This window comes from Notamacropus eugenii, chromosome 6, assembly GCF_028372415.1.
Source record: "Notamacropus eugenii isolate mMacEug1 chromosome 6, mMacEug1.pri_v2, whole genome shotgun sequence".
Classification (NCBI taxonomy): domain Eukaryota; kingdom Metazoa; phylum Chordata; class Mammalia; order Diprotodontia; family Macropodidae; genus Notamacropus; species Notamacropus eugenii.
The window spans coordinates 101,952,680-101,972,207 of record NC_092877.1 but is presented as its reverse complement, the minus strand read 5'-3'; the positions used below and the strand labels follow the sequence as shown (position 1 = coordinate 101,972,207).

General features: G+C 36.5%; 1 protein-coding gene across 2 annotated transcripts in view; it reads right to left on the bottom strand.

The window, feature by feature from the left end:
- ATP10D (ATPase phospholipid transporting 10D (putative)) overlaps positions 1-19,528 on the bottom strand; it is a 119,285-nt gene that overhangs the window by 51,410 nt on the left and 48,347 nt on the right. For both annotated transcript variants that reach the window (XM_072620687.1, XM_072620688.1), the window contains exon 3: positions 10,808-11,002. In XM_072620687.1, the coding sequence (XP_072476788.1) occupies positions 10,808-11,002 (195 nt within the window). The remainder of the gene's footprint in view (positions 1-10,807; positions 11,003-19,528) is intronic.

Genomic DNA, 19,528 nt, shown 5'->3' with positions numbered 1-19,528 from the left:
ACCACAGTAGCAATTATGTTCAAGTAGCATTTCCCTCATGGTGGAATGAGATAGTTCATGTGAAAGAACAAGTCTTATTATTTAGCTAATTAGCACTCCCTCGCAAACAATATCACTTCTAAATGTGACTGCAGGCTTCTTCTAACCCTATTCTAAAATAAAAAATGCTTTAAAGTGCTTGGTTCCAATAAGATTTGTTTTTAATGCATATCATTTCATGTTATTAAGTTTATGGGATTAAATACTCAAGTTTTATAGCAAATTAACCTAAACACTAAGCATATCCCTAGGCAAGCTTAGGAAAACACCATATGCAGAAAATGGTATATGAGCCAAATAAGTATGCTCTCTTTCATTGGTGAAAAACTCATGTTGGTCTCCTAGAGATGCACAGATTAAGGCAGCAGAAGAATCTGCTTTAAATTTAAGAAACAACCCCCAAATTTCAGAGCCAGATTTAATGATTAAGTAAGCCATATTAAAAAGTGCTCTAACACAGTCAAACATATTTTGGTGTCTATCATCCGGATAAGTAAAGGAACGTAAGGAAAAAGAATGAATGAAAGAAAAAATGAAGGAAAGAAATGCTATTTATTAAGTGCTTTCTATAAGTGTAAAGGACTTATGATGAAAATTGCTACTACCTCCAGAGAAAGAACTGATGGAGTCTGAAGGCAAATCTAAGCATGCATTTTAAACTTTACATTTTTTTGGTCTGTGTTTCCTTTCACAACATGGATAATTTGGAAATATTTGGTGTGACTGCACGTGCATAACCTACGTCACATTTGTTGCCTTCTCAATGGGGGGGGGCAAGAAGGGATAGAGAAAATCTGAAACTCAAATTTTTAAGAAATAAATGCTAAAAACTATTTTTACACGTAATTGGGAAAAAAATAAAATATTTTTTAAAATTTTTAAAGAAAAAGAAAAGGACCTTGAAATTATCTAGATCATTTCCTTGCCCTATCTTTAAGCAAGATGACACCAGAAATGAGATCAGGATCTATACTAGAATTTCCCGTACTCCCTTGGTTCAAGTTGAGCTTAGTATCTCAGTAATTTTTTTATGGTTGTCCCTAAGCCAAAATAAATACTTAACAAGTCCAAATAACATAATAAAATATTTATATCCTAATAATTTAATAGCCATTTGAAAAGATGATACACATAAATGGAAAAAGTAATATATTAATTTCATTCTTAAATAATAGCAATTATTAATGAGATAACAATGACAGCACTTATACAGTGAATTAAGGTTTACAAAACACTTTAAAAATATATCATTTTATTCTCACAATAACCTTGGAAGGTAGGTGCTATTACTCAGTCAGTCAAAAAACATTAATAAGTTCCTGCTATGTGCTAAGAATATGAGGGGGGAAAAGAATGAAAGTCCCTGTCCTCAAAGAGCTTACCATCTAACAGGAAAACAACATACAAAAGGAAGCTGAAGGGGTAGGAAGACAATGGTGATGAGACAGACATTTGAGCCAGGCTCCCTCCTTAAGTGGATTTTCTGGTTATCCTTCTTTTACAGGTGGGAAACTGAGGTAGACAGAAGTTAAGTGACTTACTATGGGTCACATAGCTAGTATCTGAGGCCAGATTTGAACTACTGTTTTCCAGATTCCAGGTCTAAGATGATATGCTATGCTACTTATTTGCCCCAAAACATGTATTGGGCACTAGACAATTCTCAAACCTTGGCATAAGATTAGATAATGCAACTTTCATTTCCTGTTTCACACTGATTTTTACTTGTCACTTGCTTTTTATCACAACAATTGCTGAAAACCTAGCTTCACAAACATGCTGTTCAGTTGTTTTTCAGTCATATCCAATGCTTCATGACCCCATTTGGGGTATTCTTAGCAAAGGTACTTGCAACAAGAGCATTTCGTCATTCAGGTCTACTGGATTTTGTGTTGTCTATAAGTGTGCACACTTTCCATCTGCCGATGGTGAGTGGAATTATCTTGGCAGATGTTTTTGTACATTTTTTTGTGTTTCGATCGCAGAGTGGGATTCTCTGCCTGCCGTGGTAATCAGGTCAGAGTTGCGTAAGCAGAAAATATTTAGGGCACCTTTTCTAGGCCCTTTCCTCACACCAGGAGGTGAGCAGTGTAATCCTTAAAAGGCTGCTCAGACACCCAGGGGGCTGCTGAGTCCCACTGCTGTTTCCAGTGAGAAAAGACCCTATGGCTTGCACTGCCTGTATGCAGGGTTGTGACTATAGCTCCCCGTGCATCTGCACCTGCTGCTTCATCACTTCCCTGTTGCCACAGGACTTTGAGGTATAATAGTAAAATGGAATGGGTGATGTCTTTTAATTCATATGTAAATTGGTTTTAAATGAGGCAGAGTTGCATGAAGTCATCAGCCTTACCCTCTCCTCCAGAGTCATCATAGTCCAGTGGCAGGACAGAGTCAAGACAACTGGTGATGGCTCAGGATGCAGTGGATGACGTTGGCATATTTTGGTGTCTAACCAAGCTCTAAGAGCTCCACATCGCTTGCTTCAGATGCCTTCATGGTCACTGAAACAAAATTGTTCTCATCTGCCCATTCCACCAGGGAAAGTCTTCACATGCTTGGAGTAGACACTCCCCTAACTCACTAGTGAGTTTGAGACCCCTTGGGTGCCCTCAACCTGGTTTGACCTCTCTGCTGAAACAGTTTACCAGGTTGTGGCTGCTGAGTATGCTGCAGCTTTTGGGAGTCACAGGTGAGAGTTGGGTGGAACAGGTGGACACCAAAGGTGGAAAGAGCCCTGATAAGGACTCGGCAGCCATCACACCAAAGTACTGATCCTCCCTGAACACACCCTATACCCCATGTTGTCATATTGTCAAATGCTTTCAATGAGGATGAATACGGCATCAAGGTCAGCTACAGTATTGATGGTAAATTCTTCAATTAGAAAAGGCTACAAGCCAAGTCCAAAGTGGAGGGAGTGTTGGTGCATGATTTTCTGTTTGCAGATGATTGCACACTCAACGCAGCCTCTGAAGCTGAGATGCAACAAAGTATGGATCAATTCTCTGCTGCCTGTGATAATTTTGGCCTAATAATTAACACCAAGAAAATACAGGTGTTCCATCAGCCACCACCACACTTTCCATACATGAAACCATTTGTTACAACAAATGGAGAAGTTTTGAATGCTGTGGATAAGTTCACTTACTTTGGTAATGTACTTTTCAGGGATGTATACATTGACAATGAGGTTGACACACATATTGCCAGAGCTAATTCAGTGTTTGGGAGACTCTAAAGAAAAGTTTGGGAGAGAAGAGGTATTATCACACTGAAGGTGTGCAGAGCCATTGTGCTGATCTCATTGCTGTATGCCTGCAAAACATGGATAGTCTACCAGCACCATGCCAGGAACCTGTATCACTTCCATTTGAACTGTTTTAAGAAGACTTTGAAGATCACCTGGCAGGATAAGGTACCAGACACTGAGGTTCTTGCTCAAACTAACCTGCCAAGCATTCGAACTATGCTTAAGAAAGTGCAACTCTGATGGGCTGGCCACGTTGTTCAAATGCAAAATGTATGCTTGCCAAAAAGACTATTTTATGGAGAACTCACATGGGGCAGGCAACCACATGGTGGTCAGAGGAAGCGATACTAGGACACTCTCAAGGTCTCTCTCAAGAACTTTGGATTTGATTGTGTTACATGGGAGACACTGGCACAGGACTGCTCACAGCATAGCATGCCCACATCAGAAAAGGTGATGTGCTCTATAAGCAAAGCAGAATTGAAACAGCACAAAGTAAATGTAGGATGTGCAAATTTGGAGTCATCACCCCAAATGTTCACATGGACTATCTGTGCTCAATCTGTGGCAGAGCATTCCCAGCTCATATTGGTCTGATCAGTCATAGTTGTACACATGGAAACTTCACTTTATCATGGTGATGCCATTTTGGTCCTGTTTGAGAACAAAAGACAACAACCAAACCAAACCAAACCAAACCAGTAAAGGTGCTGAAATGGTTTGCCTATTTCTTCTTTAGCTCATCTGACATATGAGGAAACCAAGGCAAATCAGTGACTTCGCCAGAATAATATAGCTAGTAAGTGTCTGAGGCCAGATTTGAACTCAAGGAAGATGAATCTTCCTGACTCCAGGCAAGGCCCTCTATTCACTCTGTCACCTAGCGCTGCCCCATATGTTCACAAATATATGATATCACAAACAGGATCACAAATTAGGATTTACTGAATTTTAGGACTTAGTAATGAGTTTGCAGTGTTTCCCTAGAAAATTTAAAATATCCTGGGTACTGTAGCACACAGTTTAGGGAGCCATAGATTTAGACTATTTTTAAAAGGCCAGTCAGGGAACTGACCTTTGTTAATGGGATTAAACTCAAAAAGAACCCTACATGAGAATTCCTGTGGGCAGCAAACTGATTTAGAAAAACATCTACTGATATCATTTATGTTCTATTGTATTTTTACTTATTTTGTTATTTATTTCCCAATACATTTTAATTGGGTTTGGGTGGGCCACGTACTATGGCCAGAACTAAAGCTTTGGGTTTGACTCAGTCCTTTCTCACTCTAGGCTTCAAAAATTCTAAAGAATCCCAACTAGTTCTGTCATTATGAAAAAGCAATTCTAAATTTAACTATCACAGGGCTGTGCCCACAATGGGGACTTACATATTTTACCAATTAATGAGTGTCCTATCCTTAAAACACCATCATTAGATGCTACCATGTCAATCAACTTTCATCCTATATCCTCTTCCCCTTAACTAATTTCCTTTAAAAAAAAAAAAAAACGTCATCTACAATCTACACTTCCATTATTTCTTTCCCCACTCTGTTCTAAACCTTTTGCAATCTTCTTCAGCCTCATCATTCAACTGAAACTGCTCTCCCCAAAATTGACAATGATCTCTTAAATGCCATATCGAATGACCTCTTTTCAGTTCTCATCCTTTTTGACTTCTTTGCAGCATTTGACATGATTAACTATTTTCTCTTTCCAGATACTTTCTCCTTTTTGAACTTTTTTTTTGATACTGATCTCTCCTGGTTTTCTCCCTACTTGTCTGAACAACTCTTCTCAACTATTTGACTGTATCTTCATGCACATACACACTAACTGTAGGGGTCTCTTAAGGCTCTGCTCTTAGACCCCTTCTCATTTCTCTTTATATTTTGTTATTTGGTGATCTCATTAGCTCCCATGGGATTTCAGTATCTTTTCAATGCAGATGATTTCTAGGTTTATTTAACCAGCCCTCTTCTTCCCCTTGAACCCAAGGCCTATATACATTTTGTAAGTATGTCAAACTTGATATGTCTAAAAGAAAACTCATTATAGTTCTCCCCCAATTCTCCTCTCTTCAAAATTTCCTTATACCTTTCTAGTGACCCAAGTTTGTAATCTCAATTTTATCAACTACTTTCTCTTACTTCACATATCTAATGAGTTGCCAAATCTTGTAATTTCTTTCCCTTTACATGTCTAATACGTGTCCTGTTTTTCTGATCTTACATTCTGTTTCCCTCCATGCTCTCTACAATCCAGTCGTACTGGCCTATTTGCTGTTCCTCCAACATAATACTCTATCTCCCATTTCCACGCCTCTGCACTGGCTAGTTCTTCTATCTGGAATGCTCTTCCTTCCATCTCTAACTCTTAAAATCCTTGGCTTCTTATAAGACTCAGCTCAAATTCAACTGACTGTGGGAGGTCTTTCCTGTCCCCTTTCTGCACCCGCTAGAGCCATCCCTTCTGAGGTTACTCTGTAACTATTCTGCATTTCTCTGGCATATCTTGAATTATATTTTTGTCGACCCCACTAGAATATCAGGGAAGGAACTTTTTGTTGTTTGTTGTTTATTCTCTGTATCCCCAGGGCTTAGTATGGTGTCCAGCAGAGAGCCAACACTTAATAAATGCTTACTGATTACTTGATTTATTGGTCAAAGCCTAGACTCCAGCTAATGACTTTGGCTAACCAGTTAGTCCTAATAAGCTGAGCATAAATAGAAAAGCAAAGAAAAATTTATAATATTACCACTACATGGCTAGCATCATCTGAATCCATCAGCTTTTAGTACTGAAGATTGTGGGTGATACCTAAGACTGTGCAGATATGATTAACAACGGACTTTTTGAAAAGTATAATTTTAAATTTAATCTGCATTATTAACATTTTCTCCATCACTGTCTTAAATCTAGGCAATCAAAGCAAATCAAGCCCTGATTTCCAAAATGTAAATGCTCACACTGAAGATTTAACAATTGGCTTTCTCCAGCCTGTACAAGCAGGCTACAACATACCCCTGATACTGGCACCTGTAAGATAAAGTACTAACTATTTGGAAAGCATGATTTCCTAAAATGGCTCATTCCCCAAGGGTTCCTGAGAGCTAAAATATTATTATATAACTTTCTGAGTTGAAAATTTCCCTCAGGTAAAGAACTAGTGCTAAACAGTAAAAATATTTATACTGGTTTTGGAATATAGATTCACACAACTTTGAAAATGAATGTTGTCACTGGTGTGCATAATCTGCTAAAAATCACAAACTTTTTATTCATTCAAAAAAGTGAAGGTTCCCTTGGTGATTCATCTTGGAAGTAGTATAATTTGAACATGATAGAGAATGTACATATTTCACAGATAAATATACATAAAAGTCTACTGTTCTAAAGCTGCAATCATTATAATGATTTTAAACCATTCTATCAGTAATTGGACCTATTAATTTTCATTGTACATTTTGTAATAGGCATTTGAGCATACTCAAAATACTCCATAAAACTTCTTTATTGTGCACATGATTATAATTTAAAGTAAATTCAAAGAAAAAACTCTTGGCCTCTAGAAACTTATAATGGGAAACCAATCCTCTCTGGTTAATAAGCACATAATACACAATTGCTATACCTTGTACAGTACCATCAAAAAGTTGCTGCTCTCCTTATTCTAATGTCTCTCTGTTTATCTATCCAGCCATATGTGTGTATGTATCTTTGTATGAATATATATACATATATACATATATATATCTATATGAGTCTTTAAGGGGAAGAGTGGGAAAAATAACAGTGATATTTATCATTGAAATCACATTTAGATTAAAACATAATTCAAAAGAGCAATTACTAGAACAGCAACTGCCATAATCATGGAACTGCCCAAGTATTTCCTTAAGACAGACAAAGATAAATGCTTTGCTGCTCTGATTAAATTTCTGCCATGTTGTGTAATGATTTCATAATACATCAGAAATTACAGTCTTCTTATTTTGGTCTCGAAATTCTTTTTCTCTTTCTTTTTAAAAATATCAAAATGTGAAAGAATACATGAGACATCACAGCCACAGCTTTAGTTTTCTATTATTATTTGGAAATAGGTGATTTATACCACCTTGAATTCACTTCCTTTCCTCTCACTCACTCCTCAGCCTGCCACAGTCTGGCTTCTGATATCACTCAATTGAAAGTGTCCTCTTCAGAATGAACAACTATTTCTTAAAAGTCAAATGTGATGGTCTTTTCTCAATCCTCATCCTTCTTGACTTTTCTGATTTACTTGGCCCTGTCAACCACACCCTGTCCTCTTGAATACTCTCTCCTTCTTTGAGTTTTCAAAGCACTGCTGTCTCCTGATTCTTCGCCTACCTGTCTAACTGCTTTCTCAGTTTCCTTTGGTGGCTCATCATACATACTGTGTCCTGAACTCTATCTTCTCCTTCTGTCTTCTCCATAATGTCAGCACTTGGTGGAAAGAGTTCAGGGTAAGGATCAGTTCACATAGGTTTAATTATCACCTCTATATCTATGACTCACAGATCTGTATACTCACCTCTTGTCTCTTTCCTAAGTACTAGTCTTGCATTATCAATTACCCAGACTTTTTAAACTGGATATCTATTAAGCATCTCATACTCAGCATGTCCATAATGGACTGTATTCTCTTTTTCCATAAAACTCCTTTCTGCTGAACTTTTCTGTTTCTTACTAGGGTACCACCATCCTCCCAGTCTCCCAGGTTCATAATATCAGTGACATCATCAATTTCTCACTCCCTAACTACACAAGCCCAATCAGCTGCCAAATCTTGATGCTTCTACATCTACAATATCTCTTGCAACCATTCATTGTCTCTAATCTAACAGCCGCCTTAGTTCACCTCTTATCACACTGTTCTCTTCCAGGACTACTGTAATATCCTACTCATTGTTTCCATTACCTCAAGTCTTTCCCTACTTGTATCCGCCGTGCACATAACTACAAAGGTTATTCTTTTCCTTAAGTACAGAGGGCAGTGGCCCTCCTTTATGTTGGCAATGTCCTCCCTTCTTCCCCTCTACCTCACAGACTCCCTCTGGGCTTCAAGATGCAACTCAAACAACATCTGATTCTTTCCCAGCTACTAAGGCTTTCCCTTTCCTAAATTGACTTAACTACCTTGGCTTAATTTTGTTTACTCTCTATTTATTTTGTATAATATATATATAGTATGTATAAACACATATGCACATTTATGCACACATTTTCTCTATCCCACTCAATAATATTCTTTTTTCTTTTTATCTTTGTATTCTCAGCAGAGTGCCTGACACACAAGAGTCACTAAATAAATGACTGATCCATACCATCTTTAAATTTCATTTCACAGATCACCAAAGGCTTATCTGTCCAGCTCTCTACCAGGGCCTGGTCTCTTCCTTCCCAACCCTGGATGAAATCTCTGCTTGTGACAAAATAGTGACAATAAGAGAATCAATACACCAATATATTTGGGTTGGGACTCAGTATAATCAGTATGCAAGATATGTGATGACATATAAACACGAAAAAATAGATAACTCCGCCAAAGTGTCCAGTAACCATGGATTGTGTGCAAAGGTCTGGAGATACAAATACTAAAGTGAGACAGGCCTCCAGCTCCAAGGATTTTACATTCTACTAGGTGGACATAACACACAATAGGGAATAGTGGTCAGGCAAAGGAGCTTTGGTGTAGGGGGGCCAGGGATGGGGAACCTGTAGCCTCAAGGCCACATGTGGCCCTCTAGGTCCTCAAGTGTGACCCTTTGACTGAATCCAAACTTCATCCTTAATGAAAGGATTTGTTCTGTGAAGTTTGGATTCGGTCAAAGGGCTGCACTTGGGGACCTAGAGGTCCACATGTGGCCTCAAGGCTGCAGTTCCCCCTGGGCTAGAGGCAATGAAAAGGTTCGTGAATGAAGCTACAGGTGGTAAATTATATCCTTCCTAGTAGCAATGGTAATATTGAGTTCGTTATTCTTCCTACAGCAAGATTAACCAAGGGAGGTATAGCTTGTCAACCGCCAGGAGGCTGCCCACATACTGTAACTGTCCACTTTCCATTTCTTGCCTGGAGAATACATTTCTAAAATTTCCCAAAAGACTATGGTCTAATTTCATGCTAATTTCATTCTGACTGGAGATAGGATTACTTGTACCAATCAAATGAGATACTAATAATAGCATTATAAAGCATTTGGTTGCAAAGTACTTTATAAATATCTCTTTTCAATCCTCACAATCACTCTAGGAGGTAGGTGCAATTAATATCCCCATTTTATAGATGGGGAAATTGAGGCAGATAAAGGTTAAGTGACTTGCCTAGGGTCATAGTTATCTGAGGCCAGATTTGGACTCCTAACTCCTTTCAAACTGCCTTCTATTTATTTTGTATCTATGCGTATTGTATACATTGTTTCATCCCATAAAATGTATGTTCCTTGAAGGATATTTATCTTTGCATCCTAAGCACTTAACATAGTCCCTAAAACAGAACTTATTTTTCTCCTCTTACCTTCTCTATTTGTTAATATTACCATTGGTTTCCAAGTCACCAACATTAAAAAAAAAAAACAGCCACCAAGTTCTGCTTCTTGTAACCATTCCTACTGATACTGTTTTAGACCCTCCAGCTTCATTTCCATTCTGTCAGCCTATATACTGCTACCAAATTAATCTCCCTAAAACAATGTTTCCATCATTCTACTTCTTTTCTCAAAAATCTGCAAGGCCAGACTCCTTACCCTAAAACTCTAGACGTTCTAAAGTTTCATCTTGAGCTACGGTTGCAATTTTACTTCTGCTCTGCTCACTATTCCCAGCACATGTTATCTGTTGTCCAACTTCCATGAAATCTAAAGAGTAATCTGTCATCAATCTGATGTGAAAGCAATCACTAAAGATTATTTTTTAAAATTTTTAAACAATTGCATAGTATATTCTAATGCTGTTTTGGGAGCTTACTCTATCTACATATCCTCCACTCCTCTTTCAGGGATGTAATTAGAAAAAAATTCCAATTTTGGTACTGAATTCAAGACTATAACTTTTTAATTGTTTTAGAAAGGCAGATTGCTACTCAAAATATATGAAAATAACAATGAAGAACTTAAGGAGGAGCACCTTACAGTCTTGATTCTCAAGCAAAAGGTGCAAAGACTTTTAAAGTCTAAAGGGAAAAAAAAAGAAAATGTCCTATTAGTCAAATGTAACTTCCCTACTTTCCATCGCCATTCTCCAAATAAATAACCCAGACTTATGAATGGTTGGCTTCTTGAGGGCTGGGATTATTCTTAAGCATCTTTACTTAAGCACACAGCACTCAGCACCGGCTTACACACAGGAGGAATATCAACGTTTGCTGAAAAATTTAAAGCAAACCAAGGTAGTCTTGTAAAGGGATTTTTAATATTTTATGCAATAAGGGACTTTTCATGCAATACAAATGTGCTACATAAATATTTTAAAACCCACATGCATTTTACTTACCTGCTATATACCTTTGTTATTAAGTTGTTGATCTGTTTATCTATTTTATATTTTCGGTAATCTTCCAAGCCATCTTTAATTGCTATGATTGTGAGAACGACCACTAGAGGCAGCATAGTAATTTCTTTTTGGAAAGCTTCTACCAGAGGGACCCAGTTGAGGACGACTAAAAAGAGGAAATACAAGTTGGCAGCTCTGGAAAAAACACACACACATGCAAAAGACATGTTGTTAACAAGATGCATTCACTGAAATTTCAAAGGTTTAATTTTTAATCACAAAACTATAGAGCAGTCTTTTATACCTGGTTTGGAATTTGGTACTATAAAAGTAATATATGGGGGTCGAGGGGAATGGTACTGTGGGAAAAATCCAACTAAAGGTTTATCATCTGCCTTGAAATCTAGATACCTTCCTCTCCTATAAATGTTAATTCTAAATTTAGTATTGGCATATGACTTCAAGATTTGATCACTTAACAGGGCAAGCAAAAATAAGTAACAAAATGAAATATTAAGCAGATGCAAAGCAGCAAAACCTTTTTTCCACTTTTTTGGCCAGTGATTTTATTCCTGAGGAAACCCTCAGCGAGTAAATTCCCTTTGCCATTACAAATTGGCATCTCCTCTCCAAATTAACAGTCTGAGAGTCCCCACATCTTAGAGTTGGCCAAAATTTACTCAGGATTAAAAGCTACAGACCTTAGCTTATGTACACAGTCATTTTTATATATATTTGGTAAAGCATGGTCCATGAGGTGCTCCTTTCTAAATTAAATTCTGGGCCTTTCCTTGTTAGATACATAAGTTCTCCATGATAATTCTTGTGGGAATAGTCAGCCTACTTATACAGAAGAGGAACAAAGTAGAGAGTCTCTAAATTCAGTCAGTTATTTAATAAAGACAACTGGGACTTGAGGAACCTAGGGCCTTATGAGTGACAGAGGTGAGGATATTTGTTAAAAAGCTAAGAAGGAACACACAGAGAAAAAAAATGTACACAAGGTTTAAAAGATGGTTAAGTGGTGGGAAGTTTATCACCTAGTTGGTTACTAGGCGGTCTCCACTATTTTTTGTTCTGCAAATCCCATTCAAGAACAAAGTGTATTGTGAACCCCCAGATCAATTAAATATACTACTCATAATATTGTTCTAGATTTATTCATAAATTTACCACAATGAAAATTTTTGCCCCAAAAGCTAATAATTAAAATTTACTAGAAAGATTTCACTTGGACCTGTTCTGGCAATCTCCCTCCCTCTCTCTATGTCTGTCTCTCCTCTTTCTCCAATCTCTTCATCTTACTACTGTCTGTGAGACATTCTCAAGTCTCTATAATTATAATTATAAAAGACAAAAGGCTATTCTATATATAATTATGCAAACTAAATATTAAAAAATAAAACTATAAAATAATTACAAATATCTTATGTGAAACATTATGTAAGAATTAAAAGAATCTGGCAAAACTTTATGAGCTTATTATTATTTGCAAAGAGCAACAAAACTGGATAAATAATTGTCCAGTATAAATAATTTAATAAATAAATATATATTTATATCCAATATAAATAAAAATAAATAAATTATTAATAATTTATTGCGTAAGGCACCATTAAAGCCTTTTTATCATGAAACCACAAGGGGTTTGTGAACCACAGCCAAAGAACAAGAGTTGTAATCAATGTTGATGAATAAATGACAGATCATTGAAGTATCCCTCTTTTCTGTTCCAGTCATAGGGACTTACTAGCTTTTTTTAATCTTTTCCTGTACTCTACACCTCCAGACATTCACATGGATCATATTCTACTCCCGAACACACTTCTTAATCCCTCGTTCTGCCATTCCCTCCTCCACCAAACCATCACCACATTTTTCTGAAAGTGATCTCTTATTCACGAAAAATTTTCCCAGAACATTTTGTTTCCTGTCTCTATTTCCCTATTACATTGTACCTTGTATTATATTTGGAGGCAGCAAGGTAGAATAGATCGTAGTGGATTTGGATTCAGGAAGGTTTTGATTCAAATCTCACCTACAACTAGATCACTTGACAGGAGAAAGTCACTTAAACTTCTCTGACCTTACTTTCTTCAAATGTAAAATAGAGACGATAATAGATGTAACAACTAATGAATAAGGCTGTTTTGAGGCCCAAGGGAAATAATGGATGTAAAGGATTACAAAATTGAAAGCATTATACACATGTCAATTATTATAATTATTATTATATGTTGTATTAGACTATAAGCTCCTTAAGAGTAGGAGTTATCATTTCCATCTTTATATCTCTAAGTGCCCAGGACAGGGTAGCTATTTAATAAATATTTTTAAAATTAGTTTCTGGGGAAACATCAATCCCACTTTCCTAATGATCCTGTAACAGCTTACACCGCCAACTTCCCTTAATCTAGAAAGATAAGGTAGTAGACTAGGGCATAAGGAATTTTCTTAACCTAACCTAATAGTTCTTTTAAAGATCAAACAATAGAAAATTTATAAGCTGACACTATTTTAGGAGGGAATTGAAGCCAAATAACTATACTCTCAAATAAAGCTCTGTACTATACCTATTAATTTCTAACAATATTAAGAGTGTTGAAAGAAGGCTTAATTAGAAAAAAGTTTTCTTCTTCCAAGAGATTCATATTATGAAGTTTTCCAATTAAACTTAAATTCTAAACTCTAGAAATAGGGCAAATTGAGTTAGATGGTAATTTAAATTCCAGAACAGCTACAACTTCCAAGATATTTCCCTCTCTGAACCTATACTAAAAGTTTTGCCCTAAAGGACTGTAATTTCTCTCTCCCCTTCAGAAGCACAGGAGTATAACATATACATTATTGTTATTATTATAATTAATCACAACCAGGAAACAAAATTGCATGCTTCAAGGCTGCAGAGTTTGAGAGAGAAAGAAAAGATTACTTTAAGAAATCACCATAAATGATGACACGGCTATCAGGAACTTATCGAAATAAATTTAAAAAAATAAATTATCTTTATAAGCCAAACCTAATGGCTATTAATAGGAAAGCTGCTATTTGGCATACAAAAAGACATAAGGATGGCACCTTAGACAATATGTATTTAGATTGTTTCTTATTAATACTTAATGGAATATATAATAGAAGCCTATCTTTAAATAGTACCCTCCAAATACAAAGTTAGTGCTCTATCAATATATGTTGGATGAATGAGTATGGAAATTGTTATTTAAAGTTTCCATATGATGTCTTTACCTACTATAGTTGGAATCTTCCCTTTAAAGGGTACCTTGTCCCAAACTGAAATCACCATCTTCACTATAACCAATGACAGAGGAACTGAAACTTAAACATTTGCTTCTAAAATTTTAGAATAAAAACTATGCTCTCTAATTTGTTAGGCAGTTAAGTGGCACAATGGATAGAGTACTATGTCTAGAGTTACAAGACAATTTACTGAGTTCAAATCTGGCCTCAGATACTTTTAGCTGTGTGACCCTGGACAAATCACTTAACCCTATTTGCCTCAGTTTCCCAGTCTGTAAAATGAGCTAGAGAAGGAAATGGCAAACCACTCTAGTATCTTTGCCAAGAACACTCCAGATGGGGTCATAAAGAGTTGGAAACTGAAAAATAACAACGATTTTGTTGGCTAGGTTTAATACTTTGGGGAGGTAATGATATTTAGCATCATTATTACTTGGCTGGACCCATGATTTCATTGGTGAAGGGAACTCTGGTGAGGAAGCTCTTGTATATGACAGAAGTCAGATTTGTACCTATATCTTCCCAACCATGAGGCAGGATCTCCATCATACTGGGTTGCTTTCAAAAAAATAATAGCTATTATTATTGTAGTTGTTAGAATATTTCAAAAATAATCTTTACAAGTCACACTGAATGTTACTTATGCTTCAAATGCAGGCTGATCTCTCTTAGAAAAGTAGGTAAAAGGGATTAAATAATGCTTCTCTTGCTAGCGTATTAGGGGAAATGAAATACTTTTTTTTAAAGAAATAGTATAGTTATTTGTGAAAACAAGCAAAAAAGAATAATAATCTGGAAAGTCAGAAGAGAAACCTGACCCGTGGCAAGAGGTCAGAGAGTAAAAGAACATGACGTAGAAGAAAAGGTAAAAGAAAGAAAAGTGAATGTTTAGCTTAAATACTTTCTTAAAATTTTCTTAAATATTTTTCCTAGAGAGCTAAATATTCACAGGATATGGAAGCAGCTAATTGTTGAAATGGTAACAACTGAGTGGTTTACTGTCTTCCCTGGCCAATTATCTAGGACAAGATGGAGATCCTCCCAAGACTTGTCCAACCAGATGAATACTACTTACTTATGGTGATTCATATTGACACAAATGATATTACCATGAGGAATCCAGAAAACATTACTAAAGCTTCAGAAATCTTGAGCAAGAAATTTAGGACCTTAAAGGCAAAGTGGTGCTTTCCTCACTGGTGCCAACTGAAAAGAGCTTTGAGAGATGGAAGATTTGGAAAGTAAAATATTCCTTGAGAAAATGTATAAGAAAAGGAGTTGTATTTTTGCAACATGGGATAAAATACAGAAATGACAGGTTCTTGTCCAGGAATGAAGGGCACCTAACAAGAGCTGCTCTTTGTCTGATTTAGGCTTAGAAATCTAATAGAAGGACTTTAAATAGAGAAGAAAGAAGGAAAGCAAAAACTGCCTATGTCTTTCTATAGAGCCTGGTGGTATAGAGGTTAGCTATCATGTTGGAAGAAGAAATATCCAGAAATTCACAGGAGATAAGTTCCAAGGACTATGTCTTTTTTTTAAAGACAAGAATGGATAACAAGCAAAGGAAACTGGACAATTTCAATTCAAGCAGGTAAAATTGACCTCCCTGAAATTGGAGGAATGATCCAGATCACTGGAATATGGCTCTGGAGGTGTAAATCTTACTCAAATCAATAAGGTCTATTTAAATAATGAAATAATTATCACTCAGAGAAACAACGCTTATGGTTATGAGACCTGGAAACTTCCTCTATGGATCTTGCGGTTCTTGCCTTCTCAGCAATCACAGCTACCAAAGACCCAGGTTGAAAAGAACTTTCCAAGAAGACTCTTGTCACCATGAAATGGTTCAATGTCAGGAATTGATATAGTTTTATTCACGAAAATTACATGGCATTAAATATATTACTTGCCTTGCCGCCACACTATAAGAACCACTGGACCTTTACATTTGACTTGCAGCTGAATCCTATAGAGGCCATCTTCCTGAACTGGAAGATGAACTCCCTGAAAGCAAGGACTCTGATTTATCTCTCCAGGGCTTAGCACAATTCTTTACATGTAATAAGCCCTTGATAAATGAGTCTTTTGTTAATTCATAGAATAGGTAAAGAAGGGAGCTGATAGTGCTCAGAGTAATATTGTATATAAAGAAGACAGATACTCATACATAGCAGAAAATCAATCAAAGAATCAGAGTAGCAAAGCATGTAATCTGGTACGTGGTTATTTATAAAAGGAGACAGAAATAGAAGTGATCTTTTCATTGAATGATAATAATCACTGAATTATAATTCAATTAATTATATTCAATGATAATTATCATTGAATGATAATACTAATAACAATATCTAACATTTATATGGTACTTTAACATAAATATTATCTCATGCCCTCACACTGTCCCTGTGAGGTATGTGTTATACTATCCCTATTCCATAGATGAAGAATTTGAGAGAAGTTAAGTGACTTGCCAAGGATCACACAGCTGCTAAGTGTCTGGGGCAGAATTCAAACTCAGACCTTTCTGATGCTATATCTAGTGCTGTAACCACAAAGCAACACAGTTCTTTCTAGAAAAGAATAATTTCCTCTTGGATATCTAAAACTCAATCACTCATAGCTAACTTTCAAAAACATGGAGGTACCATATCCTGTCCAACTTCACTAAAGTATATATCCGTGTCTTCAAATTCCAATCAAGACTAAGAGGATCTGCCCAGGGTCACTCGACTACTAAATTACTGAGGCAAGATCCAAATTCATGAAATTTGAGGGATACTGATCACTGGAATATAGCTCTGTAGGGGTATATCTTATTCAAATCAATAAGGTATGTTTTAATCATGAAGTGATCATCCAGGGAAACAGCTCTAACTCCATGGCCAACATTTTATGTCAGACTACCTGCACTGACATAGAAATAGATGAAGAAATTTGAGAAAGAGATGATGAATCATACACAAAGGTACAATATAGAAGTAATAGGGACTACAATTATATGGACATCTGCTACACTACTCGCTTCTAAAATGAGAGAAGCTAATATTTTGTCTTGGCTTGATGATAACTTTATCCTTGGGGGACTGAAGAACCGAAGAGGGGAACTTAATTTTCTATCTAACTATCAAGGAAGTACTAATCGCTGGAGTAGAAATGGTAGAAATATTCTGGGTAAGTTACCACTCCATCATCCAATTTGAAATTAAGAAAGAAAAAGGCAGTTATTGTCTAGCACATACCCTAGGTTTTGCTACAATACATAAAAGGTTCAGAGGAATGATTTTTACTGCCTCATGACCAATATTATCTAGGAGTAATGGGGAAGTTTTAAAAGCAAAATTACACACACACACACACACACACACACACACACACACACACGCACATATGCAGTTTTAATGAAGAAACTATCTAAAGTAATTGTTTAAAGAGCCTAATGTGGATGTAAAGGGAATTCATCAGCAAGTAACAGAGGATGAATAAAAAATGTACAATAGTCCTATAAGAATAGTGACAACGGCATTAAAGCTCATAATGAGCTAAACCTGGTGAGTAAAAAGCAACAAAATGGATTTAAAGTCTATTTTGGCAACTGGAGGAGGATCAAAGAAGGTAGATGCCAGAGAAGGCACAGCTACTCAATTCTAGTTTGTTGTTTTGGACAAGGAGAAGACTCTTTGGACTGGAAACCACAAAACAAAAATGGCTGATATTTTGATAAATAAGGAGATAATAATAGCTGTCTTTAACAAATTCAATTTATTTGGTCCAGATGAACTGCACTGTAGCGCACTGGGAAAAAAACTGGCAGATGGAATTGCTGAACCATTCTCTGTGATTTTTGAAGGATCCTAGAAAATGTTAGGGGAACCACAGAATTGGAGAAGGGCAAATGTGATCCAGTGAGGAAGAGAACAGACTCTAAAAAAGTACAGGACTTTGATTCTGGCAAAATTCTAGAACGTGTTATTACATGGATGGTTAATAGAACCAGGAAAAGGAAGTGAGGATTACGAAATGCCAGTATGACTTCACTAAGAACAGGTTATGCCAGAATAACTTCATTTCCTTTTTTTTTTTTTTTGACACAAGTACCTAAGTGAATAAATCAGAAAATTACTGTTGATACAGTTTACCTAAATAATAGCAAAGTTTTTTATAAGATTTCTCAAACAATTCTTACAAAAAGGAGGGTGAGATGTGGACTAGATTACCTTATACTTGCGTTAAAAAAAATACACCACAAATACAAGATGGTGGAAGTGTAGCAAATAAGAAGTTATTCTAGAAAAGAGCTGAGAATTCACAACTGTAAGCCCTTATGTCAACAGCATGATACAGTCCCAAGAAAAATATTGTAATCTTAAGCTACATTATGAGAGACATAATATTTAGGAAAAAGGAGAAAATAGAACTGGAGTATTCTGCCCTCATCAGATCATATTAAGAATATTGGATCGCATTTTAGGAAAGATCTTGAAAAAGTGAAGCATATCCAGAAAAGGGAAAACAGGATGATGAAGGGACTCAGGATCATGACATCTGAGAAACACTTGGGGTAACTGGAGGTCTCTAACGCAGAAGAGAAAATATAAGAGAGGGGGCATGACAACTGACTTCAAGTATTTACAGGCTTGCCAGTTGGAGGAGGGACTGGATTTATTCCATTTGGCTAAGGTACAAGATAAGAAACAATGGTTAGAAGTTTAAGGAAGCAACTTTAGGCTTGATATCAGAATGGAGAGGAAGCTTCATAAAAATGAAAGGTATTCCAAAATGTAATGAACTATCAAAGGAAGCAAAGTGACAATATTTTAAGAAAATACTGGATGACCACTTGTATGGTATTTTGTAGCATTAGGCAGTCAACAAATGTTTGTGAGGCACTTCATGGCCACTGAGGTCTCTTCTAGCACTAAAAATTCAAAGATTCTACGATTCTAACAAAATGGCTTTAGAATAGCTTATGGTGGGGGTGGTGGGACTGTACCATGGATAAAGTACTTTGCTAAATCTTGTAAAATGAATTATTCATCATGGCAAGTCTTTTGTGAAACTTTATATCAGGACCCCAAGGAGGCTGCACCAGTATTAGTGACAGACAAAACAAGCAGTTGCCTAAGGGCACAATAGAAGGTATATTTTAATATGACTTTTATAAATACACACATTTTTAATGCCCAAATTTCCCTAGTACTTGGCTATTTGTTTTATGATCAGTCAAGTTGCCTAAGCTGGAATGAAAGTTCAGAGTCTCTTTTGGACAATAACGCATGGTGTACACAAAGACCTTGTTCCAGCTCGTCAGGCAGTGATTTCCCTTGCTCTGTTTTCAGATTAAGCAGATCAGGCCCTTCCTAAGAAGTGTGGCACAGTATGGGGTCCATTGGTTAAGGCTCCCTGGCTCAAAAGCATTTTGAGAAAGCATGGACCAGGAGATGCCTGGGTTTGAATCTC